Below are 16,819 nucleotides of genomic sequence, written 5' to 3'. Positions count from 1 at the left end.
TCAGCCTGATTGAAGTCATCCAGCGTTCCAGCATCTTGTAGTCAGCCTGATTGAAGTCACCCAGCTTTCCAGCATCTTGTAGTCAGTCTGATGGAGGTCACTCAGCTTTCCCAGGATCCTGTACTCAGTATAATGGAGGTCACCCAGGTTTCCCAGGATCTTGTATAGTAGGCAGTATGATGGAGGCCACCCAGCTTTCCCAGCATCTTGTATAGTAGGCAGTATAATGGCGGTCACCCAGCTTTCCCAGCATCCTGTATAGCAGTCAGTATGATGGAGGTCACCCAGCTTTCCCAGAATCATGTATGGTAGTCAGTATAATGGAGGTCACCCAGCTTTCCCAGTATCTTATATAGTAGTCAGTATAATGGAGGTCACCCAGCTTTCCCAGAATCATGTATAGTAGTCAGTATAATGGAGGTCACCCAGCTTTCCCAGCATCTTATATAGTAGTCAGTATGATGGAGGTCACCCAGCTTTCCTAGCATCATGAAGGGGTAAAAAAAAAAGGGAAAGACAGGAGGCGGCACCTGGGGTAATACCGTTTACTGCCTCGTGTAATACCGCTCTCACTGCCGCGCTCTCATTGGATCAGCGTGACACATCTTCTCCCCGGATTGGCCTCCGCTTTCTCACGTCACTCTCCAGTTGTCAGAACACTGTACACGCACAGCTACAATTGTATCCCTTTAACTTATACTGCCAAAGTGTCTCCGAAGCCACTGACTTTAGACATCATATGTAATCACTTTTGTTTTATCTGTCCGTTAGTGTTACGTCACAGCAGTCATTGTCTATTCTGTAATTATGTTTACCGTATCCTAGAAACCCAAGTGGGCAGGATTGACACCCTTTTTGTATCCTTTTAGATCCAGCTTGTCACCATAACATGTATGCACACTATCTGATAAAGAAAGCTGTTGCTTTTGAAACGCGTTATATCTGTGTTAATTTTCAATTAATCTTTTTATATTTATTTCTAATACTTTGTGCCAGTGATCTTTTGCGGCAGCGCTGGCCTACATAGGAGTTTGGCAACTTTTTCGTTTTTATTTCACATTCCTAGCATCATGTATAATAGTCAGTATAATGGAGGTCACCCAGCTTTCCTAGCATCATGTATAGTAGTCAGTATAATGGTGGTCACCCAGCTTTCCCAGCATCTTGTATAGTAGTCAGTATGATGGATGTCACTCAGCTTTCCCAGGGGTATTGGCACCTCAGTATAAGCAGAGGTTGGAGAGCTGAAGAGAAGAACCTGGGATACTACTCTCTATACTGGGGTAATATACTTGGGACACTGACAATGGGGTCTGTAAGGCTCCCTCTGTATTGTCCTAATTGTAAGGTCTATAAAATAAGGACAATATAGGGACAACTCAACCCCACCCCCGGTGACTAGCCACTCCCCCAATAGGCCACACCTCCACAAACCACACCCTCAATGTATGGGGGGCGGGGTCAGCACTCAAAGGTGCCTAGGGCAGCATGTACTCCAAATACAGGCCTGCCTGTCAGTTCACACAATGAAGCGAGCGGCTCCGAGACACTGCGGCCGGAAAGATCATCCATCAGTACCGGCCGGGATGATCTTTTCAGAGACCGGCTGTTCCGTGACCCGGCCGGGTCACGGAACGGCAGGTCTCTTACAGCATGTGAACACAGCCTAAGGCTGTGTTCACACAACATATATTTTCATAAAATTATTACGAGAATATACGTTGCATTGTTGTCTATGGAATCCACATGTTATATACACATGGTATATGCTCCGGCAGGAATCCCTAGTGGCGTTGCAGACAACTGACATGTCAATTTTCTGCCGCCGCTATTCATTGAATAGCATCCGTAACAAACCATGTCAGTGCACACTGTGGGGCGAGCGGCTCCAGCCACTCGCTCCATAGTGTGGTGTGGGAAGTTCTTATGCGGGCACTGCAGTACCGGCTGGGATGATCTTTTCAGAGACTGGCCGGGTCACGGAACAGCCGATCTCTTACGACGTGTGAACATAGCCTAAAGCAAATCTGTACCCACTGACTCACCAATGTACTGGTACCGTTACTTAGATGTAAGGATAGGGACAGGGTAACACAAGGACAGGTGAGTCCTGATACTAGCACTCGCCCCGTTGTCCCTACCTACTTGCCTCCCATGCCCTAAATGGCAAACTGACACAGGATGCCAGTCCCTGATCTTTCCAAAGTGCAACACAGAACAAAACAAGACAGACAAACACAATAGCAGAGAAGTCAGAAATCAACAGTAGAGCATTGCAGTACAAAAACGTGTCCTAAGGGGTAGTTTAAAGTCAGAAGCCAGAAGTCAGATAACCAGAATAAAATGCAGGTAAACAGCTAGGTCAAGTAACACTAGTCAAGCTAGACATTATCGCAGGCAAGGAACATAAGACAAGTGAGGATACTTATGGAGCCTGAAGTACCAGCCCCAGGCGTGATTGGGGCTGAGGCTCCAGGTCATGCCCAGATACCGACAGCTAACTGGTGAGTCTGGTCAACAATCAGTGAACACACTACACCTTCTGCTGATCGGCCAGGGAGTGAAACACTGGCCGCTGCTACAACAAGGAATAGCAGAGCAAACCATGAGAAGCAGTCTGGCTGCTATGGACGCCGAGCCAGACTCAGAGTCCTAACATTAGATAAAGTGAAGGTCTTTTTCCAAAATTCTTCTGGTGCCATCTTTTGGGTAAAAATCAACTTTTATTCCTCAGTAGAGGTGTTAATAGGCCTGGCCTAGAACATTTGTATCCTAGGCTTGTTCTTCCTATATGGTGGTATTCTCCGCCCTGGATTCTCATACCCTTCCCCTCCCCCGGGGCTAGATCACTAGCCTCCAACTTGTGTCTCTTCAATAGCACATGTGCTGTTGTGATCCTAGATGTGCAAATGCAATAAGACGTTAGCGTATAACGCAAAGCCCATCCGTGTCACTGCGCTATCGCCCTCTAAGATTGCTACAGTGCATGAGCAATTGAAGAAGGCCCAGGGCACAAACGCTCTAGGCCCTGTTTCTTGACACCGCTGAGGAATAAAAGACGATTTCTCACCCAAAAGATGGCACCAGCGGCATTTTGTAATAGACATTCAGGAAGGACTTCACCTCATGTAAGGCATGCTACCCTTGATTTTGAGAAGGGGGGGGGGGGGGGGTAAAGTCAATGGGTACAGATTCACTTCAGACTCAGTTCCAGGCAACTGTAACTATTCACTGGTGGAATGGGATCTCTAGCTCGGGCCAGCACAGTGATATAACATCATCATGCCTGCTTAAGGATCCGTCCCTGTGGCTCACAGGCTGGAGGCCTAAAGTCCTGAATTGAGGAAGAGACAGCAGCTCCATTCAGCATGGGAGCACGGACAGCAGTCGTCTTCATTATCTAAAATTAATATATGCTAAATAAAAATTGTACACTTACAGCATCTTGCATTCATGCTGCATTAGTTCTCTATACAAATCATAACAGCTCCATCTAGTGGCCCATTGCTTACATTGCAGTCTGCATGTAAAATCCTCTTTGGCCCATCAGCTACCCTATCTACTGTATAGCCTATGACCATGATGACATCATCATCTTAAGCCATTAATCTTAAAATCAAAAGACAGCAGAATCCGAAGTCATCATCCCCATCTAGGCTTACAGTAACATCACTGGCACATTCAAGCAACCATTCAGCAATATATATCTAAATTTTTTTAAATGTTTCCGGCTGTTATTTCACAGTTTATAGTTACCAGCTTTATAATATATATATACATATATATATATATATATATATATATATATATATATATATCAGTATGTATTCTCATGTGAGCTCATCATCACTCATATAGCTGTATTATATGCAATGCACATCTCATGTGTGTTTGTATCTGCATTGCTTTGCATAGTAATGTGTTATACTGCATTGCCACGTGTCACTACACCTCAGCAATGATCTATTTCTCATTTTTACCCTATCCCTTAAAATAGAAGATGATGTTGGACTTTGCATCTTTGTCAGTGAATTAAAGGGAGGGGTTTAGCTGTTTGTCAACTTATGGCCCTTCAGACATCAAGAGGACAAAACAGGAATCGATAAGAAACTGTCACGTACAACCAAGAAAGAGGGATATAGTGTGAATTTATCATTACGTTTGGGTGTTTTTGTAAAACGTATGTCTTTGTACAGACTAAAAAAATGTTCCTCTTTATTTTACTATTCGATGGTTGAAGGGGTTGTGATTGTTCCTCTGTGTTGTAGTTTTAATGCAATTTAATATCTTCGTGTTTTTTAAATATTTTTCACATATTTTTGAGCTATGCTTTGCCTCGGAAATAGCAGTTTTTAAAAAAAAAATATATATATGTTTAGGACCCTCTTCTTCACCACCTCCTGCACCTGTGACAGTAAAGCAACTCAAGTAAGGGGTTAGCCCAAGATTAAAAGTTATAACCTAGAAGAGATCTGATAGGTAATCATGTTATTCTGCTATGAAGCGTGATCCACTCCGGAGAGCGCTTCATAGCTCCCTAGAGACCCAAGACGTAAATGTACGTCCAGGGTCATCTGGTGACAGACTTTTATGACGTACATTTACGTCCAGGGATGTCTAGCGGTTAATATAGAAGATACCAGTCCCCTTATATTATATGATAAATTATGTACCCTGCTAAATTGGCAGAACTTGAATAAAGGGTAAAACAATATTTGTATTTTAGCACTAACGTTCCTTAATTTTCTGCAGTTTAAGCCCCATTCTGCATGTAAACAACCTAACTTTATTCTTTTATTTCCCATCAATTGATGTCTATCAGTGTTCTAGCAGTGTGAAGGTCTGCAGCAATATCACCATAGCAACTCTACTACGGGCCTTGCACATTTGTGCACAGCATTGTGGTGGTGCTGCTGGAGAATTCAACAGGTCAGATCTGCAAGTACTTTATCATGTCAGAGAAAGCATGTCTCTTCGTATATAACTTTATATTATAACCTTGTTGCTACGAACTTTTGTAGAGTTAACATGCGTGTGTTTGGTTTTCTATGCTATACAGTATACTGATCTGGACCATAAATTGCTATTATATACATGTATTTGTGATGCCCATCAAAATAAAAAATCTGTTCAGATTTTTGTAGATACAAATTTCTGCATTCTACACTAGACATTTTCAGTGGCGTATACCTATGCATTACTTCCAACTTTCAGGCAACTTTCTGCACCTATAAATCCCATTGCAAAAGTTTGTGTCCCGTCTTTATATAAGAAAGAGAAATGATATCCGAGGCACCAGAGTTTCTATTTCTTTTATTCTTACTGAATATATTTCCTGAATAATTTTTTGCTTTAAAAATTGCATAGAAAAATCTAAACGTGAGAAAAATACTTGGAACAAAGGAGTTATAATTGTTCTAAGTTGCGGAGTCAAAAGAAAAAGTACTTTAATGTGTAAGACTTGATCATTACTAGAGATAAGCAAAGTTTTAAAAGTTCGGTTTGGTACCCTGTTTCCCTGAAAGTAAGACATCCTCCAAAAATAAGGCATAGTGGAGGATTTACAAAATAGCTTAAAATAAGGCTTCCCCCAGACGTAAGACCCCCTCTGTCACCATGCCGCTATGGGGAGGAGGGGTGGAGAGAGAGGATGAGTTGTTTGGTTTTCCTGGTTTGTGATGACAACTACTACACTGTGTATAAAAAATGTTGTTGATTTTTTTTGCGTGTTGTTGTTTGTTTTGCTGCGCCCCTCAGGAGGCTCCAGAGACTTGTAGGAGGACACTGGGGAGAGTGGACAGGTAAGCATAGCTTTTTTTGTTTCCTATGTGTGTTAATATATGTAACCTCCATATTTATGTACTCTTTATAAACTTTGCAAAAAGTTTGGTTCTGTAAGGCTATGTTCACACAACGTCAAAAATAGAGGAAAGGCGGACGATTTTCATAATTAAAAAAAACTTCTGTTTTAACTGACGTTTTAACTGAAATTTAACTGACTGCAATGGCAACACATTGAAGTCAATCGGAAGATGGACGTCTAATGCACACAATGTATTGAATAACGGACGTTTTACCTACGGACTTAAAAATAATGAACATGATCATTATTTCCGGACGTCTTTTGCAAACAGCGGACATTTTTTAATAGTTGTTCACACACAGTTTTTTTTTCGAACGTTCTTTCTCAGTTTTTACTATTAAATTCAATGGACTTTTCAATTAAGCCACGCCCAAAGGGCAATTAGTAACCCAAACTAGAATAATGTACAAACACCAGTCATTGCACTAAGGGGAGGCCAGACAGCTGAATGACGTCCATTTTTTTAGATTCAAAATAACAGACGTCATTATAACAGGAGCAGAAAAAAACATTGTGTGAACATAGCCAAACAAATGGAACTTTTTTCAAGGTTCGTAACTAATCTCGTAAAATTCGGTTAGCTCATCTCTAGTCTGTAGCCTTGATATAAAATATTTAAGCAAGGGGCTAAATGAGTGCACTTTTATAATATTACTAAAGACTAAAGAAGAAATCTTTAGACTGTTTTTTAGGGTACAAACCCACTTGACGTATTTGCTGCGTGAATCAGTCTTAAAAATAAGCAGGCAAAACGCAGGTTGGCTTTATACAATTGTTCTGTGTTAAAATACGCAGTTGCGTATTTTTGAAGCATGAAGCTACATGCGTTTTTTGCACAGGTTGTTAACAACTGATGCTTTGCTAACAACAAGCTTCACGCTTCAAAAATACGCAATTGCGTATTTTAATGCTGAACAATCGTATAAAGCCAACCTGCGTTTTGCCTGCTTATTTTTAAGACTGATTCATGCAGCAAATACGTCAAGTGGGTTTGTACCCTAAAAAGCTAGTTTGAAAATTAATTCTAAAGTGCGCTGATTTGCATCTTCTGCTCTTGCCATGACCGAAAAAGAAGACTGAGCTGGCCCACAGCTGTGACATAACAAATAGACTGATGCTAAATCTCCTGCTAAAATGACAGGACCACCAAGCCGATGAAGTCACTGCGCAAGTGCGAGATTTAGCATTGGCTTCTTTATTACGTGACAGCTGAGTAAATTAAAATGATGAGAGCAAGAAAGAGGAAAAATAATCTTAGGTTCCTTTACTTTTTTTTATCAATTATACTCTCTAGAACGGATTATGATGGAATGAATGACTGTATATTCTCAACACTGGAGCGCAGACAGAACACTCTGTGCTTCAGAAATTGCAGTACAATATCGAGACTACAATTATAGAAAAGGGGACAGATAAGGCAAGAAAGAACAGCATGTGTCAAGCTATATCTCAGGTCCTAAGTTACGAGTAATATTTTTTCAAGAAAAATACAATTACTAAATATAATCTGTCACGTAAATTTTTTAAGTGCTATGAAGTGAATGGTAAAATCTCCATGGCAAAATTCAAAATAGGATCTGCTGGTACTGACACATAATACATCCATTCTTTTTAGTGGGTAGGATGGCACACCAGGGACCCCTTTCTCCACAGTACCTAATTTTTAGAGAGCTTGTTGCATAACAATTCTCTCATAGCTGTTTAATAAACCTTGTATGAGCAAACCAATTTCTTCGGTACTTCCAAGGCCCTTACTTGAACGAATCACTGTTTTATTCTTTTAAGATAACAGTTAAAGTCATAAGGTCAAACGTAACTGGGCATTCCATCCAATGGGCTTCATAGAAACTGTGGTAATGACAGGAAAGGCTAGTCTGTCAGTTTCCTTCTGATTGACTCATCAGAAAAAAAAAAGTTGTTAGACTTAGGCTTTTATACATATGCTTGATCACATGTAAACATTAAAGGACAGGTGATTTTTTTTTCAGGCAATTAAAACACATTACAAAGTTATGCAATTTTGTATTGTGCTTTAATTACCCTTCTGCTCCTCTTACCTAACACCCCCTCCCCCCCCCCCCCCTTGATTGGCTGAGCAAGCTGTCATTCATCTTTCACCGCCAGTCAAAGAAGAAGGAATTGCCAAAGAAGAAGAAGGAAGTGCTGACTGGAGTTCTTGAGACCAGAAATCACCAGGAGATTCAAACGGAGAAGTGAAGGAAAGTATTTTAAAAAATGCTGTTTTTTTTTTTTTTCCAACAGCGCTGGAGTTGTCCTTTAAAGGCAAGTGTTGAGAAGACTGTTCTGGTATTTCACTTCCGGAGACTGAAAAAGTTGGATGCTACCTTAGGGAGTCCCGAAACACATGGATACAGCCATAGGTGACATACAACTTCTCCAGACATCTGGACTCAAATGCCTAACATTCATATTTGGAGAACTTGGCCAAACGGGAACAAGGCTGCTACTCTTACATCCAAATGAACAGCAAAATGTAGATAAATAAAATTACAGTGAAAGAAACTTATGACATTATGCATTCAACAAATAAACTGAGTTCTACTGTTGTTTATATCTAGATCTAGGACTTAAGTATACTTAGACTTCATGCATGACTTAAAGGTAATGTGTCACCTACAGTTTTTTTTTTCTACTGTTTAGAACCAGATATTGAAGCAAGTTCAATTCTTCTAATATATTTCTATTATTCTGGGGGCAGCCATATTGCTGCAGCTTTCTGCACAACAATGATAAATATGCGACCCAGCAGCCCAATGGACATATGACACTGGAGTGTACCCAATTGACTTATATGGGAGAGTTTTCTAGGCACCCTCAGTGACCTGTGCAGATACGCTACAGATCATGGGCCTGATGTAAAATCTGCATCAGAGCCTCCCGCTCAACATGCAACAGTTAGAATACTGGTCTGCACTTTTGGGACCCCTCGTGCAGCAAGACGCTGGTGCCATAATTACCCCTGTCCTCTATGTGGCTATGCTCCTGCTTAGGCTAACCTACCCACTCCCCAGAGCTTCTAAAACAATGGATAACTCTATATTGTAGCAATCAGAACCATCATATCCCCACCAACTACGGGTGCATGCTTTGTACATAGAACATTTGAGACACTTCTCCTCCTCGATAGGTCATGACCTGACCACCAATAATAAAAATAAAATTTTTTGTAAAGCAACAGTTTGTAATGGTGGAGCTATAATATAAAACCCCGATTGTATATGACATTTATTTAATGCTATAAATATATCCTGAAGTTCCCTTCCTAAATAATAGTCTCATAAGTTATTAAGTTCAGTAATAAAACTTAAATGAATGCTTCAGCGAGAGACCCTTCCCAGCCGAGACACCGAAGAGTTCCACATGCATTTATGATCATACAGGCCAGATAAAAAGAGAAAGTCATCAATTATTTCACATTTCATCTTTTTTTGTCCTAATAACTTTCACATTATTCTTGCATATAACTAGAATATATGATGTGATCTTTAGCCATGGACAGTCATTGCCGCTTTTTTATCTGTTGACATTCTCAAACTGTTTTCCTGTGTTCTGCTCACAGTTTGGATTGATCAGAATATTCAGCCCTCCAACCGGAGGTAGATGGAATGCTTTTAAGATTCATTTTTCATTTCCATCATTAGAGGAAAAGAATTTTGTTAACATTTCTGCTCTTTTCCATCCTCTGATTTATTTACATTTGAAACAAATTAGGTCTTACTTAAACTAGGGTTTGATATGTGTCCAGTTCTGGAGACCTCAGGAAAGAATTATAGAACTATATCTGTACAGTCCGGATAAAAAAAGGGAGGGGGGGGCATGACCGAAACCCTAGAATATGTTAAAGGGAAACTATTAGCAGGTTTGAAAAATCTAACCTGCTGATATGTCCCAATTATGGGGCGCCCACCTAGTTACCAGAGGATCCCCTAGTGGTCCCTGACAAAGTAGCAGACCCCAGTGATTAAGCAGAAGTTAACGTTAACCACTTGACTAGTGTGTATTTCTTATGGGATGATTCATAAAAGACCTAAGGGCCAGATCACACAGAGTAAAACTGGCAGAATTATATGGCGGAACTCTCCATGTCAATTCTTCCAAGCGGAGAGGCGCGGAGAGAGGAGGCACAATCCCTTCCATAGACTGCCTGTATGACACAGCGGCTGGCGGGATTCAGCGGCGGAGAGTACCGCCAGTTTTACTCTGTGTGAACTGGCCCTAACAAACCTTATTATTGCTGTGTCTAGTGCACATTGATAACAATACTCAATTAGGAAAAGCGGTGGTCTCTACTCTAAAAATTGACATGCCAGCTCTTTGAGCGGAGAGCGACAGAAATGGAGGTGCACGGAGAGCTCCGTCACGGAATTATGTCCCTTTTAATCAGTGTAAACATACCCTTACATTGTAGACTTGACATAATCTGTAGAGATAGAGGCAATCCTCAGGTCTAATATTTCTGGTGGGTCTAAATGGGTTATCCAGTGTTAGAAAAACATGGCGACTTTTTTTCAGAGACAGCACAACTCTTGCTGTTGAAGTGAATGGAGCTTAATTGCAAACCACATCTGAACTGGAGACAATAGTCGTATTGTCTCTGGAAGAAAGTGGTCGTGTTTAAGGAACCCCTTTAAGGAACCCTGACACTGCTTGTAGTACTCCACAAACTTTATAATGCAGCTGAAATGTTTCAAAGTCTGAAGGAGAGCCATTGATGTACAGTATGGAGAATTATGAACAGCAGGGCTTTTAGCTATGTTTTTTTTATTTGACCTGTAAAAACTGAATGACAAAAGCTCAATAACGTGAGAATGACTGATAAAAATGCATGGGGCTTTGCAGCACTTGTATGTGTGAATACACCGTAAGGCATACAAAATCACATTTTCAGTTTGAGAAATATATCACAAACATAATTGGAAGGTACTTATTTTTATTCAAGATAAAAAAAATGGGTATAAATATGTAGAGAAACATGAGAAAAAGCGCTTAAAAAAAAAGTGTGCCTGCAATATTTGATATGTTCTACGCATATAAACACGTCTTATTTACCAACTGTGTTCTGTTTTGTTCGCTAAACAAAGCAAACAGTCATCTATAATGTTATTGCCTACAGAATGATGATATCTGCTGTCTCGTAACTCATCATTTGTCTGGTATAACAATGCGTTTTCACTAGAATAAAAATCAGTCTATAAGAAAGATGATTTTAGAGCACATAATAGTTTCATACAGAACAGCCTGTTCATCACTAGTTTCAACAAGTGATGGTCAAACAGAGAAAACTCTGCTTTATAGAGAATACTTTGTGAATATGTCTGTTCTTAGTCAGACTATAAAGGCAAAGATTCAGTAAGTTCATGTAGATATGTAAAATATTAAATATTCTTCTCCCTCTATATGTTTCTGTACTAAGCCTTGACTGTGTGCAGTAGTTCTTTAAATATGGAACACTTACCTTTTTGTAGTTTCAGACATTTTTGGTTCTTCTTCTTTTGACTTATTTGTTTCACTTGCTTGTTCTATATTAGAAAGCACCACTGCTGAACACGATACTATGGACTGGTATGAATCTTCTCGACACACTACAATAAGAAAATACACAAAATCTGTAAATTCAGAATATAATGGTAGAATAATAGAAATCCAGATATTGTTCATATGCTCTGACTACTCTCACAAGTTCAAGTCCACATCTGTACATCAGATACATCTATCAAGAAATTAAAATAATGTCAAGTCTTGCCCTTTTTACAATCTTTTAACCTGCATGTATCCTTGTTAGTGTTAAGAGGATCTGTCAAAATGTTTGGAGTTCGACAATATTTTACGAACCTGAACACTCAACGTTTGATTCCCCGCGACAGCAGAAGTTGGATGTCTATGGCTGTATCGATGTTGTCCAGGAATCCCTAGGACAGCCTCAAGGAATCAAATGCCAAATGTTCATGTTCGAAGAATGTTGGAGAACCCAAATAATTTGACAGGTCCGCTCAACACTACTCATTAGTTTTTACCCAGCGTTTGGGTTCGGACAATGTTGCTGAACCCGAACATTTTGACAGATCTTTTCAAAACGAATTCTTTGTTTAAGAAGATGAGACTAAAGCTTATAAGTTTGGATTGTACTTAACCACCTCTTTGCCTTTGTACTGCACTTATTATCGGAACTGACAAAGTTTTCAGGACACCACCCAGAGAGGGAAGGTTAGCGAAGACGTATGTTTGATCAGGTGCAAAGCGAAAGATATGTAATAGGGGAGCAATTACGAGGTGCGTAGCATTAGCGTATCAATACACAATGGGCCTCCCCTTTTGGCCTCGGAGAACTCAAATACACTGTGAAGAGAAAGGAAAGAATGGACTATGAACTGCATCATGGCCCCATGCAGAATTTTAACATGGATTAAAAAAAAAAATAGTTAAAATTATCCATGGCCTGCATCAAAAGTTTGAGGTGTAAAGGATTCTGGGCCAGATCCAATGCAAGTTGTCCGATCTGAAGTATAAGAGCCCACAGCGGCTCACTGAGATAAATGCAGAGATACGGCAGGGTAGTGAACAGGGCTACTACATTATCTGATGTGCCCTTACTACGCCACAAGTTCATTGGCTCTTCCAAATTGGGAGGAAACATATGCAGTTGCGTGCATCGCGAGATAAACATTTGCATGTTCAAAAATTATTGTTATAACTATTCTGATCATCGAAATAATTGTTTGTGGTCGGAGAACACGAACAATTAGCGGCATGTTCGTACGAACATATGAACATTTACGAACATATTTGCTTACCACCAATCAGAACATGGTTAACAGCAGCTCTGGGGGGATTGGAGCAGATGAGTATGCATTTGCAGTACCCCCTCCCCTCCATTTTAAAACATTTTATATGTCTGAAAAACCCATTTAATAGCCTGTGTGTTTTTATCTAATTATGAATGCTTTATTCCACTATTATTATTTACATATTTTTTTTCCCCAAAAATTTTTTATGAAAAACAAATCAATACTGAAGCCTAAATCAATTCAGGTATTACATAAGTGAAATGCTAATACTCCAAAAGGAAAGAAGTTAGTGAACCATATAATATCGACATTAACATCAATACTGCATGTTCTGTTTATGTATGCCCAAATTAAATGTGTGTAATTTTCTTCTATGTATAATTAATTGTATATGCCGTTTCCCTCCTACAGACATTAAAGTGAAATAAATCAAATCCACAAGGGAGGCTTCCCACTATAACGTTATGATGTTGTTTGTTGTAAGATGGTAGAGAATAAATAGAGTTTAACATGTGCAAATGCTACTTATTTGCATTTTCAGCACAGTAAGAAAAATAATAACTAAAAAGGACATTTAGGTATAAAAGTGTTGAAATCATAATGAATATGATGTCCTTACTTTGTACATAAAATAGGAACATTGTTTAAATACATGTGTGAAATGCATTGTTTAATTTAAGAAATTTAACCCCTTATGTCAAGCTGGGACCCAGGAACACAGGACAAGTGAATCCCTAAGGGTGCCTCGAAAATCAAGCCACATTCAGGAAACAAGGATACAGTGCTTGCTTAGTCACACTCAAAGGGGCTCTATTGCAGGCAAAGAGGATGATGAGGGGGGTAGTTTTATAAAGGCAGGAGTCCCAGCCCCAGGTGTGATAGGGGCAGAGACCCCAGCCCCCCAGCGTATTACAGAGCTCACTGGCGGGGCAAACCGCCAGTCAGTCCTTCACAATGATTACCACCTGAGCCGATCGGCCCAGTCGTGGCAATAACTAGGGACGCTTTGGCGATGTACCCGTAGCAACTGACTGGACTGGTTGCCAGGGACACTGTCAGCATTAACAGGAGGCACCTGACACCTTAGTTACCAAGCAATTATTTATTTTTTTTATTGTAACCTTCCAAAAGACATAACCTTAGTTTTTTATGACTGCACTCTGCTATACAAAAATGCTGTTTTACTCTAATGTAAAATGCAAAAGGGGATTTAAGAGCTCTTAAAAGGGCAGTGTCACGAACCAAAGAAGGTAAAATCTGATGTGTAACACATACAGTATAGTATACAGAAAGGAGTACAAATAGGCTCCTTTTAAAAAGTAGTTTACAAGACTGTACAATTTTTCTTCCCTACGCATATGATCACTTCCTGGTTTCCCCTCTGAACAGTGACTCTGCTGTTGCCATGCAACACAGCAGACACTTTCCCACAATCCCCCTTGCTTGCATGTAAAGTTAAAACCAACTGCTATAGGACAGATCAGGTGGCTGCTGAGAATGAGTGACGTAGGATAGTGGATGCCTGGCAGGCCTTAAAGAGACTCCTAAAGGTAGCATAAACTAGTGACAGAGAAAAGAAGCTGAACAGAATGATGTATCCAGAGATATCCTCCTGAATAACACGGACAATAAGTAGTCCTCTCCATTATGTGCAGATGCACAGTAAACCTTAATATTCAAATGAAGCAGAAAACTCTTCCCACCAGCTGCTGATTGGCAGTTATCTATCCATGCTGTGTATAGGCAGTCAACCAGAAGCTAGAGGGCGGGGGGAGGGGTGTGGCCAGATACCTATTCTCCTGCATATTAGGAGAACAGCTGAACAAAACAATACACTGATTTGTTCAACATTTCGGTCTCTATTTTATGCTTCCCTCATTTAAGATGGAATAAACCTAGTGACAGATTCCCTTTAAGCAGACCAACAGGTTATCAAACAAAGCAACACATGGGGGATCAGAGGGTCTATTTCTCTCAAACAATTTTAAGAAAGGCTTGCAAATTTAAAATATATTGATAATAAATAAACCTCTGTCAATATTTTAACTTTTACTGAATCAGTTTTTACTGATTTTCTTTTCATTGTTCTCACTATGACCTTCCTTCTCTTAGCCACGCCACCTATGTATGCTCTGGTGTCATGGCATCACTAGTAATTTCCTGTTGCACAAAATAACATATAGTCTTGAAATGGTAACTTTTGTTATTTATTGCATACAGGGCATGCTTCCAAACTATGTCAGATTATATTTCCCCCTATCCATCAGTAATGTAGTGTTGTCAGCAATCAGTAACAGCTCTTCTCCAGACACTGAAGAGGTGAGAAAGCTGTTATTACAGGCAGTGCTCAAGGTACATCGTTGGTAATCCAATCTGTCAAAGACAGAGTGCAATATTAAGGGCTCCTCCAGGATAGAAGCGCCTGAAGTGCACAAGTAAGTAGTGAAAGTAAGGAATAACTTTCCAGATAACTGTGTGTCTGAAAGGACAATTATTTCTCTTGGCAAACAAAAGTCTAATAGGAAATACAATGCAGGCATAAATGTTCTGTTGTTGTGGCTTCTGTATTTCACAGGAAGTGAATATAACTGAAAAAAGGAATAATATTATAACAATAACATTATGATTTACACTTAAACATAAATTTACACAGTATGAGGTCTGTTTGTTTTTTTAGTGGTCAATCGTAATTCTTTTTTTTTTGTTAATAAAATAGGCTGAAGAACCCAAAAAATAATAATAAAAAACATTATTTTTCAAATTTGTGTTTTGTTTTGGTTTTTTTTTTATGTGACTTTTTGATCACTTTGAATTGTTTTTGGCATCTGATGTGACAAAAAAATCTGCGATTTTGGACTTTGATTTTTGTGGGTTTATTTTTTGTGCAAGATCAGGAATGTAATAATTTAATTGTTTGGATAAATATGCATAAGGTTATACCAAATACTGTATCCATTTTTTTTTATTTAAAGAAGGTGTATGATTTGAATTTTTACTATGGGAGAGATTTATTTGTATTTTTAAAAACTGTTTTTGAATTTTAAATACACTTTTTTAATCCCTCTAGACTTGCATGAGCAATCATTTTATTGCTCATACAGAGCAATGCAGTACATATGTGCTACATATGTTTTCTGGGATGTGATGTGACCAAAAATCAGCAATTTAGGACTTTGATTTTTGGTGGGTAAGTGTTTCTGTGCATGATCAGGAATGTGATAACTTAATAGTTTGGATAAATTTGAATACGGTTATACCAAATGTGCATTTTTTTTTTTTATTTAATGAATAGCAAAAGGCATATGATTTGAATTTTTACTATGGAAGGGATTTATTTATATTTTTAAAAACTATTGTTGAATTTTTTATACGCTTTTCAAATCCCTCTAGAAGACTTTATTGCTCATACATATCAATGCAGTACATATGTACTGCATTAATCCATTAGATTTGTGCTCTATTACTACAGCCTACCAGCATAATCAGCACATAGATAAAACGACAATGAATGATGTAAAACAAGGGTCAAAGAGGTAGCATACCTCAGAACATATATGCAAGGGGCAGCTAAAACAATCAATAAAGATAATTAACACTTTACTAAGGGGGTTGCAAGTCCTCTTACATGTTCACATTCGGCATTTGTTACAGTCTTCAGTTTCCCACCTCTGTCTCTAGATTTTGGTTGTGGGTTCACCTTGAAAAATCCACAGCAGAAAAACATTGATGGAGAATCCGCGACCCCACAAGTGGGATAGAGAGTATGGCTCGGCATTGTGTTACCAAAAAATCAAAACCACCATACGATGCACTTGGGGCCCTAAAACATATAACTAAACTAAAACATATAACTAAACTAACACAAAAACAACACCTGTGTGTCCAAAAAACAAACAAACTGCAACTCAAGCCATACCAATGTGGAGATGAGGATTATGGACCTGGGAAAAAAGGAGAGGGACTGGTGCACACTACCCATTCCTGTCTGGTGAACGTTTCCTGCCTTTTTGCCGGTACCCATCTTCTTAACAGGGTGGCCCCAACCAGGTTTACATTTCCTACTTTTCAATAAGTGTTGTGAGATAGCAGAATATGAAGAATACAAGAAATGGGGCACACAGGAGCTGAACAAATGACACGAAAATGAGTC

The 16,819-nt window shown here is 39.3% G+C and overlaps 1 protein-coding gene across 1 annotated transcript in view; it reads right to left on the bottom strand.

The window, feature by feature from the left end:
* The window catches only part of CCSER1 (coiled-coil serine rich protein 1), a 683,371-nt gene that overhangs the window by 430,107 nt on the left and 236,445 nt on the right, over nt 1-16,819 (bottom strand). The window contains exon 5 of the mRNA XM_069978327.1: nt 11,340-11,466. Coding sequence (XP_069834428.1) covers nt 11,340-11,466 — 127 coding nt within the window. The remainder of the gene's footprint in view (nt 1-11,339; nt 11,467-16,819) is intronic.

This window comes from Dendropsophus ebraccatus, chromosome 7, assembly GCF_027789765.1.
Source record: "Dendropsophus ebraccatus isolate aDenEbr1 chromosome 7, aDenEbr1.pat, whole genome shotgun sequence".
NCBI classification, from domain to species: domain Eukaryota; kingdom Metazoa; phylum Chordata; class Amphibia; order Anura; family Hylidae; genus Dendropsophus; species Dendropsophus ebraccatus.
This window is presented reverse-complemented; position numbering and strand designations above follow the sequence as displayed.